This window comes from Sinohyriopsis cumingii, chromosome 1, assembly GCF_028554795.1.
Source record: "Sinohyriopsis cumingii isolate HCF-2022 chromosome 1, ASM2855479v2, whole genome shotgun sequence".
Lineage (NCBI taxonomy): Eukaryota > Metazoa > Mollusca > Bivalvia > Unionida > Unionidae > Sinohyriopsis > Sinohyriopsis cumingii.
In genome coordinates this window covers 3,521,114-3,537,361 of record NC_142961.1, presented here as the reverse complement: position 1 = coordinate 3,537,361, position 16,248 = coordinate 3,521,114, and the positions used below count along the sequence as shown (strand labels likewise).

At 34.7% G+C, this 16,248-nt stretch overlaps 1 protein-coding gene across 1 annotated transcript in view; it reads left to right on the top strand.

Annotated features, from left to right (window-relative positions):
• Nucleotides 1-16,248, top strand: part of LOC149806328 (uncharacterized) — a 237,878-nt gene that overhangs the window by 16,422 nt on the left and 205,208 nt on the right. The window contains exons 4-5 of the mRNA XM_089951266.1: nucleotides 5,969-6,042; nucleotides 14,736-14,760. Coding sequence (XP_089807392.1) covers nucleotides 5,969-6,042; nucleotides 14,736-14,760 — 99 coding nt within the window. The remainder of the gene's footprint in view (nucleotides 1-5,968; nucleotides 6,043-14,735; nucleotides 14,761-16,248) is intronic.

Sequence of the window (16,248 nt, the reverse complement as noted above, 5' to 3'; positions counted from 1 at the left end):
TAACAGGTCTCAGCAGATATTTGCCCCTTCCTGCCGTGGCATTTATTCTTTAAAGGTCATGTAATAAGTGGTCATCTGCTTTTGTGGCCCCATCTTATGCCAGTTTCTTTATGGGCAAACTAGTTGAACTCGGCACCCTATAAATCTTTTGTTTCTTTAAGGTTTATTGACAATATTTGTATAATCTGGACTAGAACAGAGTTGAAATTACAAAAATTCCATTGATGCTGCATGCCACAAAACTATTAAGTTTATAATGGAATACTCCAAGGAAAGAATCACATTCCAGGCTACTACAATATTTTTTTTTTGATCTATACTGTAATCCAACAGATAAACATTGTTATCTACATTATGATTTCTACCACTGAGAAAAATGAACAAATATTCATAATGTGCATACCAGATCTTTTTTAAAAATCAATCCATGTGTAAGATGAAGATGTGAACAAACATTTAATAAAATGGGATGCTTTTTTGAATCCAAAAATATATAATGGATCAATTTACAGTCATTTTACAGTCACTATTTCATGAAGGATCTTCTGTTATTTAAAATTTTTCAAGCAGTGCTATGACATATTTGGCAAGAACATAGATCTAAGGACAAAAATGCATGTATGATAATAAATACATGGTGGGAGTTATAGAACCAGTGTTTCAGTTTAATATTTATCTTTGAAGAAGAATGATCTGTCAATCACTGGGTTGACACTTTCTTTGTTTACAGACCTGCCAACCATTATGATTTTGCTGTCTTACAAAAATGATCCTCAAAATATGGACTTAAGAAATAAAAACAGACACTATGGCAGCCTGATTGCTGCAGTAAAATCTTGATTATTGACTCTTCCCTGCTTGGTTCTGATCAGGTTTCATATTAGATGGTGGAGTTAGTCAGGGAACCAGATTAACTTTACAGTGGTACTTAAGATGCTTTAAACTGCACGTATTTCTTGCAGAATGTCTGCATGATCAAACCGTTGATTATATAATTAAACAAAAATGGCAACCAGCAAGCAGTACATGCTGAAGACAATAAGTCTCTTAAGAAATGTTAATAATCATTAGAGAAGAATAGAAGGAGTATTCAGATTCTTGTGAATAAAAGCAGGATGGGCAACAGTTACGCTTATTAGACATCACATGTTGGTTTGAGTATGTCTTGTGGTGGGAGAAATGATTGGCATTGTCATGTGATATTGAATTTTTTTAAAGAATTATGTCAGGTTGAGAGATAGCAATTAGCCCTGCATAGGGTTTGAAACTGAAGTTTGTGCAGCTATACCAGAGGTAAATAAGGTCTGTGTGTACTTTATAAAATGTTCAGCTGAACAAATTGTTTACCATTGCTGCATCAGTTTCAAATACCAAACTTTTTAAACACATGTTTTCCAACTTTTTAATAGTGGCATATGTTAATTTGTTACATCTTACTAAAAACTGGTCAGAATGGAAAAATATCAACTGTCTTTACTGAGACAGTCTTGTTTGGGTTGGCAGATCAGCATTTAGTGTTAAGTCTTTTAATCAGGCTGCAATTCACAAGCAACTGAGCTAGCTGCCTCCTTACAATTTACATAAGCAGATAATGTAATGAAATGTGGGCAGGCTTGTAGAAATATATTATTGAAACCCTTTTACACAAGAATTTCAGTATGATAATTTTATATGGTGAATTCTCTTGAATAGGAAATTGTGTAAATTGTCTGAAAAATATTCTCAGTGAAGGAGTTTAAAAAGAAGAAGAAAATGTTAGAAATATAAATTGATGATTTGTCTCAGAAAACCAGTTGATTAAAGTAGTAGTAACAGCAATGATCACATCAACAACAACAACAACAATAATAATAATAGTAGTAATAATAAGAGTTGATGTATGATATTTGTTCCAAAACAAAGTTTGATGTTGCTTACCCATAAATGGCTGCTTAAGACTGCTGTATTTGGCCAGACTTGGTATTTGGTACACACGTTAAACAAGTTGTGTGGAGATGCCTGTGATACTTGGAATTTTCTGCATTCAGTATTTTCATGTTATCTTGGAAGCAATTTTATTGTCTGTGTAATATTTAAGATAGATGTCTTATATTTAGATGACTCAGGCTCAGACTGAGCGGGTGATTTTTTTCTGAGGCTTCACTTGTAAAATTGATCCTGTATTCATATGTTAATATACTATTTAGAGTACTTATTTTAAATTTCACTAAAATTGTTCATAAAAGGGGTATTTTGAGAATTGAGTTCATCCTCACTTCATCTCCCACACATTTGTGAGTGTTATGAGTTTAGTGTCTTTAACTTTGTAACAAGAAAGACTGATTTTGAACAGGTTTTGTATGATTTAATTTCAATTTATTTTCAGAAATACAGAAGTGAAAGAAGTAAAAATAATATACAGTATGGTAAATGAATTCCTAAAGCCCTTAAAGTTCTATTGATTCCAATAGTTGAAAGTAATCCGAATACATTCCAAAGGTATTCCAAATGATGACTGTATTGTACTGATGTACCAACAATACAGAAGAATCACTGTTATAAACCCAAATATCTTTTAAAAGAATTCATGTCAGTTCAATACAGCTAGAAATCCAAATGTCTTTGAATGAATTCATAATAATTCAAATACAGCTGTTAATCCAAATGTCTTTGAATGAATTCATAATAATTCCAATACAGCTGTTAATCCAAATGTCTTGTTAGAGTGCAATAATCCCAACAAATGACTAAAATTAAATAAAAATATCAATCCTATCATACAACTCTTTTACAAGACCAGTAGTACCATTCAGAATGCCCAATTCTGCACAGTAATGCACTTATGTAGAAGGTTAACATACAGTAGCAAGAATGAAATAAAAGGCTTTCAGTAAATCATCTATATATTTTGAAATCATTTTGCATTAAACAAGTCAATTGTTCCATTCTAGCCAGTCAGGATATAGGTTAGTATGACCTTTTATCAGAACTATTGTCCTTGTTGGATCAATTGATGTATATATGAACTTTATATATGAACTAATCTCAAGTTCTGAACTTTATAAATGAAAGTGCAGACTATGATCACAGGACATTAGCATTCAAATTGTCATTAACTAAATGACCCTTACAAAAGCTTTGATGTATTCATAGATAACAATCTTACTTGGTCTTTTCACATTAAACATGTTTCAAACAAGGTTAATTCTTTTCTTTGGCTACTGAAGAAAATTAAAACATGCATTCCTCTTCAGTATAGGGTCATGTTTTATAAAAGTTATATTCAACCATATCTCGACTACTTTAGTATAATTTGGAATAATATCTCTAATTCAAACATAACAACACTTTTAAGACTCCAGAAGAGGGCTTGCCATTTAATTTTAGATCAATGTATAGACAATTTTCAGGATGCAATGAATAATATAAAGGTTTTAACAATACATGAAAGAATATTTCTTTCAAAGGCCAGATTGATGAATAAAATATGCAGAAAAGCCATTCCTGTCTATCAAAGCATGGTACTACGAATTTAAGGTCCATAAGAAGTAAAAATTACATTATACCAAGGCCAAAGAAGGAATTGTTAAAAAAAAAAAGTTTTCAATATACTGGTCCACTGGTATGGAACAACATTCCCAGTGACATAAGGCAGGCTGCCAGCATTTCTTCTTTTCATAATCAATGTCTTAAATGGATGAAATCTTTAGAAAATTGAACAGTTCTAGTACAAAAAATACCACCTGTTTTTCTGTAATTTTGCATCATTTTCATAGCTGAATTTTTCAATACAGGATGATATTTTATGTTTTATATATGTTTATGTTTTCACAGATGCCTGTGCACGTGTTCCAGGCTTGATACTTTGAATTTTAAAATTCATTATTTAATGTCAAGCCAGATTCTTTACATCATACTGTATATATTGTACATAACAGATATAAGGCCTCAAGGTAGTTTTGTTCTGTAATTAATTGAGTTACCTTCTCTAAATAAAGTCTTTATTATTATTATTATTAATATTATTATTATTATTATGTACATAGACAGAGGGTTTTTTATTTAACTTTGAAGGCTAGAGAGGTAGGTGGTGTGTATGAACAAAATGTTTTCCTCACTGGCCCATTCTTGGTGCAATTTCTTGAATAATTGTCGATTAAAAGATATTTTGGAAAATTCCTGTGGTCATTGCTTCTCTCTCTACTGAAGGATTTTATTGAAACTTTGTTTGCAAGGTCAGTAGCTTTGCAGAAGTATGGTAAGGTTTTACTCTTTTCTTTTGACTCAGCTCTATGGAAAAATTCTTTAACATTGTTGGGAAAAGGGGATATTTTGATAAGATTTTACCTTTTTCTTTGACCCAATGTTGTGGAAAAATTCTTTAAATATTGTTGAGAAATGGGGGTATTTCAGCAATTTAGCTTGTCATTGGTTCGCCAGCAATGCTTGGAGGAATTGAAATTTTTGTAAGCTGTATATTTTTGGTTTATATTTGCAACAAGGTCATACTTTTTTTCTGGTCTTGATTTGAGGATGTTGCTGCAAAAGATATGGTAATTACGTTAAATATTGGGAGCCCATTTTATGAGTGCATCTTTTCCCACACTGTGTGGAGGATTTTTTTAGAAACTTGGTTGGCTAGATATGTGGTTGGTGTGTATGTTAAGTAAGGCCTTTCTTCATTTTTTACGATCCATTTTTTGCACAGTTGTTAAGAAGGTATTTTTAAAATCAATTTTATTATGTCGTCTCCCACATTGCTTGGTGGATTTTATATAAAGTTTGTAAGTTAAGTTTTAGATATGAGGTTGATGCAGATAAGCAATAAAATTTCCTATTTTCCTTTGGTCTGTTTTTGAATAAATTCAAAAAAGATTCCAGAAAGGGTTATTTAAAAATTTAGCTTCTTATTGCTTCTCCTGAACTGCTGAAGGATTTTATTTTAATTTTGTAAACTAGATAAATGGTTGGTTTTTAGATGACCAATAAGGTTTAACTTTTTGCCTTGGGTAGATTGTTTAGGTCATTTCTAGGAAAAGTTGGCAAGAAATGATTATTTTGAGACTTCAGTTTATCACTTCTTTGTCACTTCTTCCACACTGCTTGGAAGATTTTACAGAAACTTTGTGGACTACATAAGAAGTTGGTGCATATGTGCAGTAAAGTCTTACTTCCTTCCTCAGCCCATTTTTTGGGAAGTTTCTTTAAAAAAATTTCAAAGGATATAATTTGATAATTTAGCTTGCTATTGTTTCTCCTCCCATCTGCTTGGAGAGTTTTCTTGAAACATTGTAGGCCAGATAATTGCAGATATAAACTAGTTTTACTATTTTCATCTCCTGATTCATGAAAACTGCTTCCTAAAAGGATATTTGAGAATTCAGCTAATCATTGCATTTCTTCCCTCACTGCTTATAAGATTTTTCTCACACTTTTACACTAGATACTTTCTTAGTGTAGTTGCATTCTAGGGATTAACATTTTTCCTTTGGAATATTGGGGAAATTCTTGTTTGAATGGGGAAATTTTGAGGATGGAACTTGTTTAGGCTTTTTTTTTGCAACACTGTTTTTGGTGTTGGACATTCACTGATGTGCTGGAAACATTCTGACCTTTTATTGCTTGAATGGGCCTGAGAGATGGTGTCTGTTGTTAGTCAGCTAAAAACAACCCATGCTCATAAAAACTTGCCTGAATTGTGTGGATCTGCATGTCTGAAAATGCACATCTAGTTGAAAGTTTTAATTGTGTTCATGTTCTTCTGTCCCTTTCTGAAAAATATACAAAGGTTTAGTTAATCCTGCACCAGTATGCTTCTGGCAGTTGAAATTAAATTATCTGAAATAATTGTTACGCAATATCATTGTTTTTCTTCCAGTTGGAAAATAATAATACTGTTTGGTAGTGGGTTAGCAACTCTTTTAATTTTTATGTGACTGTATAATAGTTTCATCACCTTGTTAACTAATGTACATTTTCTTGTTCACAGCAATTTTTCAGAAAATATCTGATGTAGAGACAGATGATATGTGTTCTCAGACATTACTGGAGCTTCTGATTCATGTAAGAATTTTATTTTTGAACTTGGCCAACATCAACAATTACATGCAATTGAAGATTTTTTGAAAATATGTTCATGAAATGTTTTATGTGGGAATTTTTACAGGATTTTGATTTTAACTATCATGAGAGTTAGTTTGTTTTATTTGGGCTTGATAAGATATATTGTATTAATACAAAATTCAAGGGGCCCCGCGTGGCTGAGTAGTCTAAAGTGCTATCCAGTACAGATCACTGCCATCTCACCTTTGTCTGCGTGGGCTTGAGTCTAGGATTCGGCCACTGTGGGTATGTGAGAAAGCTTGCCAGTAGCTTCTCGTGGGTTGGTGGTTCTTCCCGGGGTTTTCCCAGGTTCTTCCTCCACCATTAATACTGGCCGCCGTGCATAGCCTATCTTGTGCTGAAAAATGGCGTTAAACCCCACAACAACAAAATTCAGTATTTGAGTTTTAGCTGTACAGGACAGACAGAATACGGCTTTGGTGGCCTAAATAGTTAGAATGTCCAGCACGGATGCAAGATGTATTGGGTTTCTAACCCTGGCTGAATGATCCCAAAGACTTTAAGAAATGGTACTAACAGCTGCCTTGCTTGGTGCTCAGCATGAAGATATTAGTGTTAGGACTGGTCAGCATGGTGTTAAGATAATGTGACTGGGTAGGACATCATGCTACATGTCTGTTGCATGATGCCCTAGTGCTAGACATCACTATAAACTACCACACTGCAGACATCGTAGCGATATGACTGAAAAACTGTTAAAGCTACATAAAAAAGTCCAAAACACACACACACAGACCAGAATAGCTTATGTGATGGGCCAGCATCAATTGTCGAGCATCAGGTATCCATTAGCACTTTGTAATCACTAATCTTGCTAACTTAAATTGAAGCAGGTTATGAAACTTAATGTACATTCTCATCCTGAGGTTTTCTTCAAGTTCAAGAAATGTGGATTTTTTTTGGGTATTTTGTGGTTTTAAAAAATTGGGATCCACGCCTGACCCCACGTTATAAGCAGGTTTGTGTGTTATCGTGGCACGAGTTATTGAGGGAGTGGTGCAGTGTAAATTTGACTCATGCTGTAGTGAACTGGTTTGAAAACCAGATTTGATTGACCTTAGGTCCAAGTCAGGGGTCACTACCTGCATATTTGTATTATATTAAGCCTAGGAACACAGTAACTTATGCAGGTGCATATACATTTTGACCAGGATTCGTATTTTGTTGCTTGTCAGTGAACAAGTTGATAGGTTTAGTTAATCCTGCACTCTGATAGAATTCTGAAATTGCTTTTATAATCAAAGGTCTTGACTTTGGTTTTCATCTGTGATGGCTGATGAGGAAGATAATACATGAGTATGAGTGTCTTTTTTAAAAATTAGTCTATGAATATATAACAAAAGACTTTGAATTATAATCAAAGCCATAACTTTCACACCTGCTTGACAGTATCCACACTGACAGCCAGTGATATTTTTGTTAACTGAATCAGTCCCAAAAAAAGAAACAATGATAAATAATTATCAAATAATTAATCCTTTACCTCATAGATTGTATACTTGTACCCAGGTCATATACATGAACCATAGTTACACAGTGCCGTGCACTATAAATAGAAGACTTGTTATCTGTTTGACTCCATACTCATAGGTCTGCCAGTTAACTGTTACAGCAGTGTAGTATATATTACGTTCAACATCAGTTTTAAACATTTTACATTTTTGGTGTTATTGATAGAAAGTTTTAAGAGTAAAATCTGATCGTTACAGTTGTTTAGGTATTTTTCATGGAAGAATTTTGTATGTGCTTTAAAATTTTGAGAGAAGTCAGTCACCGTCAAGCCAATGAAGCCATGTGAAAAACTTGAGGTGCTATTTCTTAAACTCAAAATTTGCCAGTTCTTTGTCTAAGTCTACATCACTAAATCACCTGAAATGGATAAATTATAAAAACTAGGTGATGCCTACATCAACATCAGAGCCTTTGCATAGCTGCCAACCCTCACAAATTTGGCGTGAATTTCAGGACTTTTTCAGCGATTCATGAATTCTTCAATTATCAATTATTTTAAATCTTTAATAAAATAACCGATTTCCCTTTAAGCGCTAGTTGTTATATTGGCAGTTGCTGAAACAGTCCGGTACTGCTGGTCGCGTTATTAATAGAACTACAGCCAATTAGTACAGTTGGCCTGATAGCAAGCATTTTAGCCTATTTTAATCTATAAGAGTAGTTTTACAAATGCTTTTGAGAGAAACTGGGGCCTAACTGGAATTTTGCTCTGTGCATGCGTCACCAACACTGATTTGTGATACCGATTAGCATCACATGTAAGATCTTGAAAATGTCTTTATCACCAAGGAAAAAGAAATGTATTGCTCAAAAAGTGAAGTTTAATTAGGAATATATCAAAAATTGGCCATGCATTCTGCCATTAAACATTGATATACATCATGCTTTTTGCACACAGTGTGCCACAAATTTTAGTATTGGGCATGGTGGCAGAGACGATGTGAGGAAGCACATCAGTTGCAAGAAACACGTGGAAATTGGGAAAATTAAGAATTCGCAGATTTCAGCTCTGTAATATTTTAAGCCATTGGCAGAAGACCTGCAAGCTACCAGTGCTGAAGCATTATTTGTGAATTTTCCTGTTGAACACAATCTACTTTTATCAGCTGGAGACCATGCTAAACATTTGTTCTGACAAATGTTCTCGGACTAAAAAATTGCTTCCAAATTTTCCTGTGGAAGAACCAAAAGTGCTGCAGCTCCTGTGCATTCTTCACAGCAACAGTGACAGTGAAAGAGTATTTTCTTTAGTGAGGAAAATAAGACAGACTTTAGGGCCTCCTTAGCTGCAGAAAATTTGTCAGCAATTTTAGTCACCAAGATAAGACAGCAGGCAAGAAGTCTGAACTGTTTAGAAAACACATTTACAATCAAGCAGTTGAGGAAGTTCAAGTCTGTCACAGTATCATGTCTTGATAAATAACCACAAGAACAAGTGAAGTTTATGAATACCATAATAAATAGAAATGCAGATATATTTCTGCATATACAGTGTGACCCCGCTATAGCGCGCTCTGTTATAACACGAATTCGGATATAACGCGGTTGTGGTGTTGCTTCCGAAATTTCATATACATGTATTTTCTTGTACACAAAAAAAACTTTCTTAAAAGTATGAAAAAAACCGTAAAAATTGTATTATCATTTTGGGGAAGAGATCGCATATGTATAATACAAGACGATTGTGGTGTGGCTTGTGAAACTTTGTATGTATATTTCTCATACACAGTAGTTTTTTCTTCTTAAAAGTATGAAAAATAACGCATGAAAAGTTTATTCTGAGATCGCGTAGGTCTTCGCCAATGTTTCAGTTTGGATTGTTTTTCCTTACTGGCAGCAAAACATACCATGCGGCAATTTTGTTGTTGTTGGCAACGTTGTTGGCTGTTTAAACTTTTATATACAACCGTTGGTTTAGAGTGCAGAAATTCAGAAGCTACATAAAAGGAAGCCACAAACTGGAGATAAAATGCACTGAAATGTATCTACTGTTACATAAAAAAATTCTTTGTCCATATTGACAAACCATCTCAACAGTACATTGTTATAGCATCAGAATGTCATGAAATATCTTCTTTTTTGTTGTTGAGATTTCTGGTAACGGAGATCAACTGGACGAGGTATTATCTCGTAATCTATCTTTCATTGGATTTTTGGTCGCTCGCTAATAATTAATATATTTACAAAGACTGACATTTGTATGTGGATGGTAAGTGAAAATTCCTCTTCTTTTCACTCAGACACATGCGTGGAAGGCAGCATCACGTTGCTACCAGAATTGTATAAAATATATAATCTACATCTTACTTATTGATTTATTCAATAGGCATGGAGGGACAGTAACTAGAATAATCCAAACGACGGCCAATTCCTTTTTAAAAATGTACCCAGATAAAATAGTTTGCTGAAATTTCAAAGGAAACAGATTACTTATGAAGCACCAATTGTTATGAAAATGTACTCTGCAAATGGGGGAAAAAAATCAGTCTCAATCATGCAATACAGTTATTTGATGTTGCCGCTGCAATATGAAATGGGCATTTGTTTGGTTCTCCAAAGCTGTCCTTTAGTGGTGACTTTAGTAATGCATGCACCCTTCATAAAAGAAAGCCGACTACAATCTTTCAATAAAACAAAGAACTTTTCATCAAAGGAAGTCCGTACCAAACTTAAATGAAAGTGATGGAATCTGATGGACTTTTGCATTTTCCAATGTGAATGGAACACATTAACTGTGCCGTGAAAGTTTCTTTTTGTAGGGAAAATATTTGTGCTTACGAACGCTACTAATGGCAGCTTAAAACACAAACTAACTTTTACTGACTTGGGATGTACTGAAAAGTAAATGTGCTATGTCATTTGTTATGTGATTGTGCTATATTTTTCCACTGAATTCAGACCAATATGACCTGTGACAAAATTATTGAATATTTTAAAGCTGTGTGTGTATATATTTTCGATGGAATCACTTGTATTGTGGATTCAATATATATGATGAGGTTCGCTGGTGAGTATATGTTGTTGATACTATTCATGCTGTACATTAGACATTCGTGGTTCTCTAAATAAAGTAAACTACTATATATGTCGTCTCTGTTTTCACTACAGGTGTATTTCTCATTTAATATGCATTGATTTAGGATGATAACTGTGCCAATGAAGCACGTATTTTACCGCCCGCATTATTACCTACACCCCCTCCCTGCAATTTTTTTTTTGGTACATGCATAATTTTCTTCAGCTAAATGACCTGGTTGCTTACAACACGTTCGGGTTCTGTGGCTCCCAACTACCATGTTATAGTGGGGTTACACTGTATGTAGTGTTTTAGTTTTATATTGCGATCTTGATATAGTGTAGTATTGACAGTCAGAGCGGATGGAGTTATTGTCATGGTATTTTTCACTAATTCATGTCCAAATTCACCACTTTTTACCCCTATTTTCACTAATTACGAGCCTGGAAGGTTGGCAGCTATGCCTTTACCTATCTTATTGGGGTCCCGAGTGACTGAGTGGTCTAAAGCCCTCACCATTATGGATCATTGCCATCTCACCTCTGTCTGCATGGGTTTGAGTCAGTTTTGGTCAGTGTGGGTACGTGAGAAAGCAAGCCAGTAGCTTCTCGTGGGCTGGCTGATGTTTACAGCAGGCGTCAAAACTCACTTCCATGCAAATGGAATAGAAGCATCAAAAGACACTTCCATGAGAATAGGTTAAAGGTGTCCAAAGGTGCTTACATGAAGTAAAGGGTTATCCAGTGCAATTTGATAACCAACCACCTATGCAAAAATTACATGATAAAGCATAAGTAGGATACTACCACAATCAAAAGTTATTAAAGTTTATTCTGTCTAGAAAGTTTATGCAGTTAGTTAAAATGAATAGTGGTGGAAATAAAAGAAAGCATTCTGCTTATGATGTCATGTTCAAACTTAAAGTTTCTGAATATGCAGAAGCAAATAACTGTTGCAGCATGCAAATTTCGTGCACACAAGAAGCAAGTATGTGAAGGCAAATCTGCATTTGATAAACTGTCAAAAACAAATATGGCATGTCGGACTGGGATCACTGAATTCCCTGAATAGGAGTAAGAACTTGGTGATTTTGTTAGTGAATGTCAACAAAACAGATGCATTGTCACAAGAATTGCAATTTTTCTGCATGTTATGCAAATGACAAAAGTTGACAAATGCAACTCTGCAGATTCATCAAAATTTGTTGCATCAGTAAGTTGGTTTTCATGGGTTATGATTGGCATGTTTTCTGTCTCAGACAGTGAAAGAAGGTCAGAAGGTCACACAAAACTACCAAAAGACTAGGAAGAAAAAGTTTATTCACTTTAGAAGTTTATCATCCAACATAGAAGAGAATGCTTATCCAAACCATCGCAAATCTAAAATATGGATGAGACACCTATGACCTTTGACCTTCTGAGCAACAGAACAGTCAATGCTGTTGGTGAGAAAACTATTCTGATAAAAACAACTGGTCATAACAACACACTTCAGTCTTGTGTTAGCCTTGTGGGTAATGCACTTTTTAATGTTGTTACCTATTCAGTTTGGGGGATTGGTTTATATGTGTATGAGCATATACACAAGTATATATGCTAATCTTGGACAGGTTAAATATGCATGGAATTTTATTTCATTGTGCAGGAATCTTGTAGAATGAAACATAATTGCAAACAGAAATAATCATTAAATTGACACAGCTGTTGATCAAAAGCATAGAAATACTATGTTCCAATTGTAGCTGTACTCAAAGAGCAGAAAAAAAGATACAAGAATTGATTTGGTATTCAGAATATAAAAGCACTCATTGTGCCAAAGGGGAAGGATGGTGAATGTGTCATCTGTAAAAATTTGCTTTCTCTGCATTTTGGGGCAAAATGATAGGCAATGGGGTGACAGTTTTGTCCAAATTTATTTTTATATGGACCATGTGTTTGACTTTTGCTCACTTTGCATGGATTTCTATGAAAAATGACATATAGCCTTTTACAACTACCATTTGTGACTTTTAATACAGATGAGAATAGAGATAAACTTTGACTTTCGAATTAGGCTTACTGTCAAATGTCAGCAGTAGTCTTCAGATAAAGACTTCTTTTGGCATTTTGGGTGAAAATCACAACATCAATGATGTTGTTGCTTCACATGCAAAATGTTCATTTATTGTTTTTTTTTATGGAATATTTAATTTAAATGCTGTTCTATTTTTCTTTTGAGGAAGGTGCTGTTTATTATGAGTGCAGAGAAATGGGTTCTTGCCATGAGCTCGTTTTTGTATTTTAACAATGAATGAGACAACTGAGAGCACCTAACCATGAGGTAAATAAGAGAACCTGTTCAGCTTGTTTCATCATCAGCATGACACCTGAGATGCTTGTTGGCACCAGCAGATGTGATATTGTGCCTCTTGCCATCAGATGCGCAGTCCAGGGTTGAACTCTCTCAGGTGCTCTCCACTATTTCAAGTTATGTGCTTGTTGGCCATCCTACTGGATGCTTCCACCCCTTGCTGATTTTCCACCTTTGGCTTCAGATACAAGCTGGCCAAAGAAGTGCAAACATCTAAACGTAATGGTATCTTGACCAGCTGTTGCTTGATTCTGTCTGTGATATCTCCATTCATGATATGTTAGGCTTGTATGATTTAGAGGATGCAGCGGAGGCACCATTGATCAAAGGCATTAAGGTGTTTAAACACTGCTGCTGTAAGTGTCCATGTATCTGCACCATTCAGCCAGACTGTAAGATTGTGTGCGATATAGAACCAGATATTTGTAAGAAAGCTGATTGATCTTTGAGCATCAGATGTGTCTAGCCATGGTTTCATGCAGCCATGAATGATTTTCATTGTGGCATCTGATGGCTGGTTCAGTGATTTCAGAGCTTTGTAATAAGCAGCCAGAATACATAAATGAGTCTTGTACCTCAACCTTTTGTTGTTTTTGCTGTTATGGCTTGTGGACAGGTTATTATCATTTTGTTCTTACTCCTATTGATCTCCGAGCAAAAGGGTTTGCTTCCTCCTAAGTGCTGTTCACGTTGAAGAGTATGGTCTTTAGCAATTCAAACAGTATATTGACATTCTTGGCATAATCAAGGTTGGTAAAAACTTTTTCACTTACATTTTAACCCAGCTATTCCTTATGTGTTGCTCATTCCAGTGTCCAGTCCTTTGGTGACAGGAAAATTGTATGTAATGGTACTTGTTGAATGCCACTGCTGATATGAAACCATTGCAGACTTTCACAGTAAATGTGGATGTGCTGCTGGTGTTGATATATAGTGATTTCACCCTTCTCAGGGAGTTAACATATCTGCACCTGGTAGATCAATCTGCGAACATGGACAGACAGTGGAAAATCTTGGAGGAACAGTTTTCAGATTTGAACAACTTGATTTTAATCGGATGCGGTGGCTTGCCACTGCATCTGGTGAAATTCACAGACCTGAAGCACTGAAATATTGGATCGATCCACCAAGGCGTGGATAGGTTAACATATTGACACTTTGGCTAGTGAACATGGGGAGACCTATTATTTAAATAGAAGTCAGAGAGTAGCTTGGTCAGTGAGTCAAATAAGTTTTTAGGTTAGTGTAAGCTATCCATTGTCATTGTTTGAATTTCTTGCAGTTTTGTTTCAATTTGTGTATATATATATATATATATATATATATATATACAGTGTGACCCCATCTCTAACATTGTAGTTGGGAGCCAGTGAACCTGACCATGCTATAGACCAAACTGTGTTACAAGCAACCAGGCCAGTTAGCTGAAGAAAATGATGCATGTACCCCAAAATATTTGCTACATGTATAGGTAATAAATGCGGGTGCAAAATTCGTGCTTTATTGGCACAGTTACCATCTAATATCGATGCATATTAAATGAGAAATACACCTGTAGTGAAAACAGAGAAGCCATATACTGTATATTTTATTTTATTCAGAGAACCATGCATTGGTACATTTACATGTATACTGTTTATATATATGTAAGTAATTTAATCTTTTCTTGCAGGGTTCATAATAAAGAATTTAATTATTCAGACCCACTAGAATTCAGAATATTGATTCATATCAATGCTTTTTTCTCTCTTTACAGGTATTGGCTGATCTTGGTGCCCCAGGTACAGATTTAGTTTTTACAAGCAAGCTGCATATAGGTTAACTATGGTCATGCATAATCAGTCATTTTAAAACAATAATTGCTCATCTATCTTGTGCTTATCCATTGTCCTCCTACCTAACCAGTTACATTTTGCCTCCCTTCTTCACCCCCACCCCAATATGTAATACAGTGGAGTACAGCTTTAAAAATATGTCCTTCAGTCTGAATGCTGTCATTTCATTAAAAAAAAATTGTTTCCAGAGCATAACTTGCAAACTTTTTAAGGTAACTTGATACATGTATCAATCTTGTATAGAAATGCCATATGATCCTTTTGATTTTTCTGCATGCAGTTTTTTTTGTTACCATGGAAACAAAGTGCAGTGTAGTAGTATAAAATTGAGGATGATTGCCAAGTATAGTCAGACCTACTTATCTTGACCTTGGTTATCTCAAGAACCCGTGTATGTTTAGCATTTTCATCTGGTCACGAAAAATTCTTTGTTATGCCAATTTTTCCATGCTTATCACTACCTATGTTAAGTTGATAACCCCATTATGTTGGGCATACATTTTAAGTCCGAAGTGACATGTGGACCCACTTAATTTGGTGAAATGCAACTTTTAATGTCCATCACTGAGAAATTTTACGACATTTTCACTACTACTGGTACTTGTATCGGCGATGATAAATTTTACTGGTACAAGTGCTAATCAATTAATCTCATCAATGCATGGTTTATGACTTGGATAGGGTGGAGAAAATTATGTTGTAAACACTACTTTAGAGTAAGGAAATTGAACGAATGCGTTTCTGACTTTTAAGGTGCTGTGTTCATAATGGACAGGGTCACATGTCAATGCCACAACAGTATAGTTCATTCCACACAGCATTGCGAATTTTATCTTATCTGTAACTTGGTAAATTATCAGGCCAGCATCAATAAATGTAGGAAAAATACCTAATTCATTTTACACTATATATTTAAAACGAATTAGGTACTTTACTCTAAAAAATGACAGAATAACAACCAGAATAAAATTCATGTTACTTTGTGGAACAAACTATAGTGTAATCCCTTTCCAATATTGTTACAGTCACCAACTTAATCAATACACAATTAACAACTTCGGTTCAGAGGTTTTTTTTAAATAAAGTAAATCAGTAGTTGATAAGTGTTTCCTTGCTTGGTGTAAGTGTAAGCCTTCAACCGTCTGCATGACTAGATCATGTGACTTACAATCACCTATAAATAGAAACTGGCAAAATTCCAAACAAAGCTGGTTCCCTCTCCTCCAACAGACACATTTATTAATTTGTTTTAAACAAGAGTAAATAAAAGCATAAACAGTATGTAAATAATCCAAAGCACCCATTATTTTTTAAAATTAAGTTGTTGATGGCTGTGCAATGATTACAGATTCTTCAATGCAAACGGAACATAGGAAAAAGTTACTACTTGGATTAATGTCTATGAAATGGAAAGAAGAGTGCTTTAATCTGTAT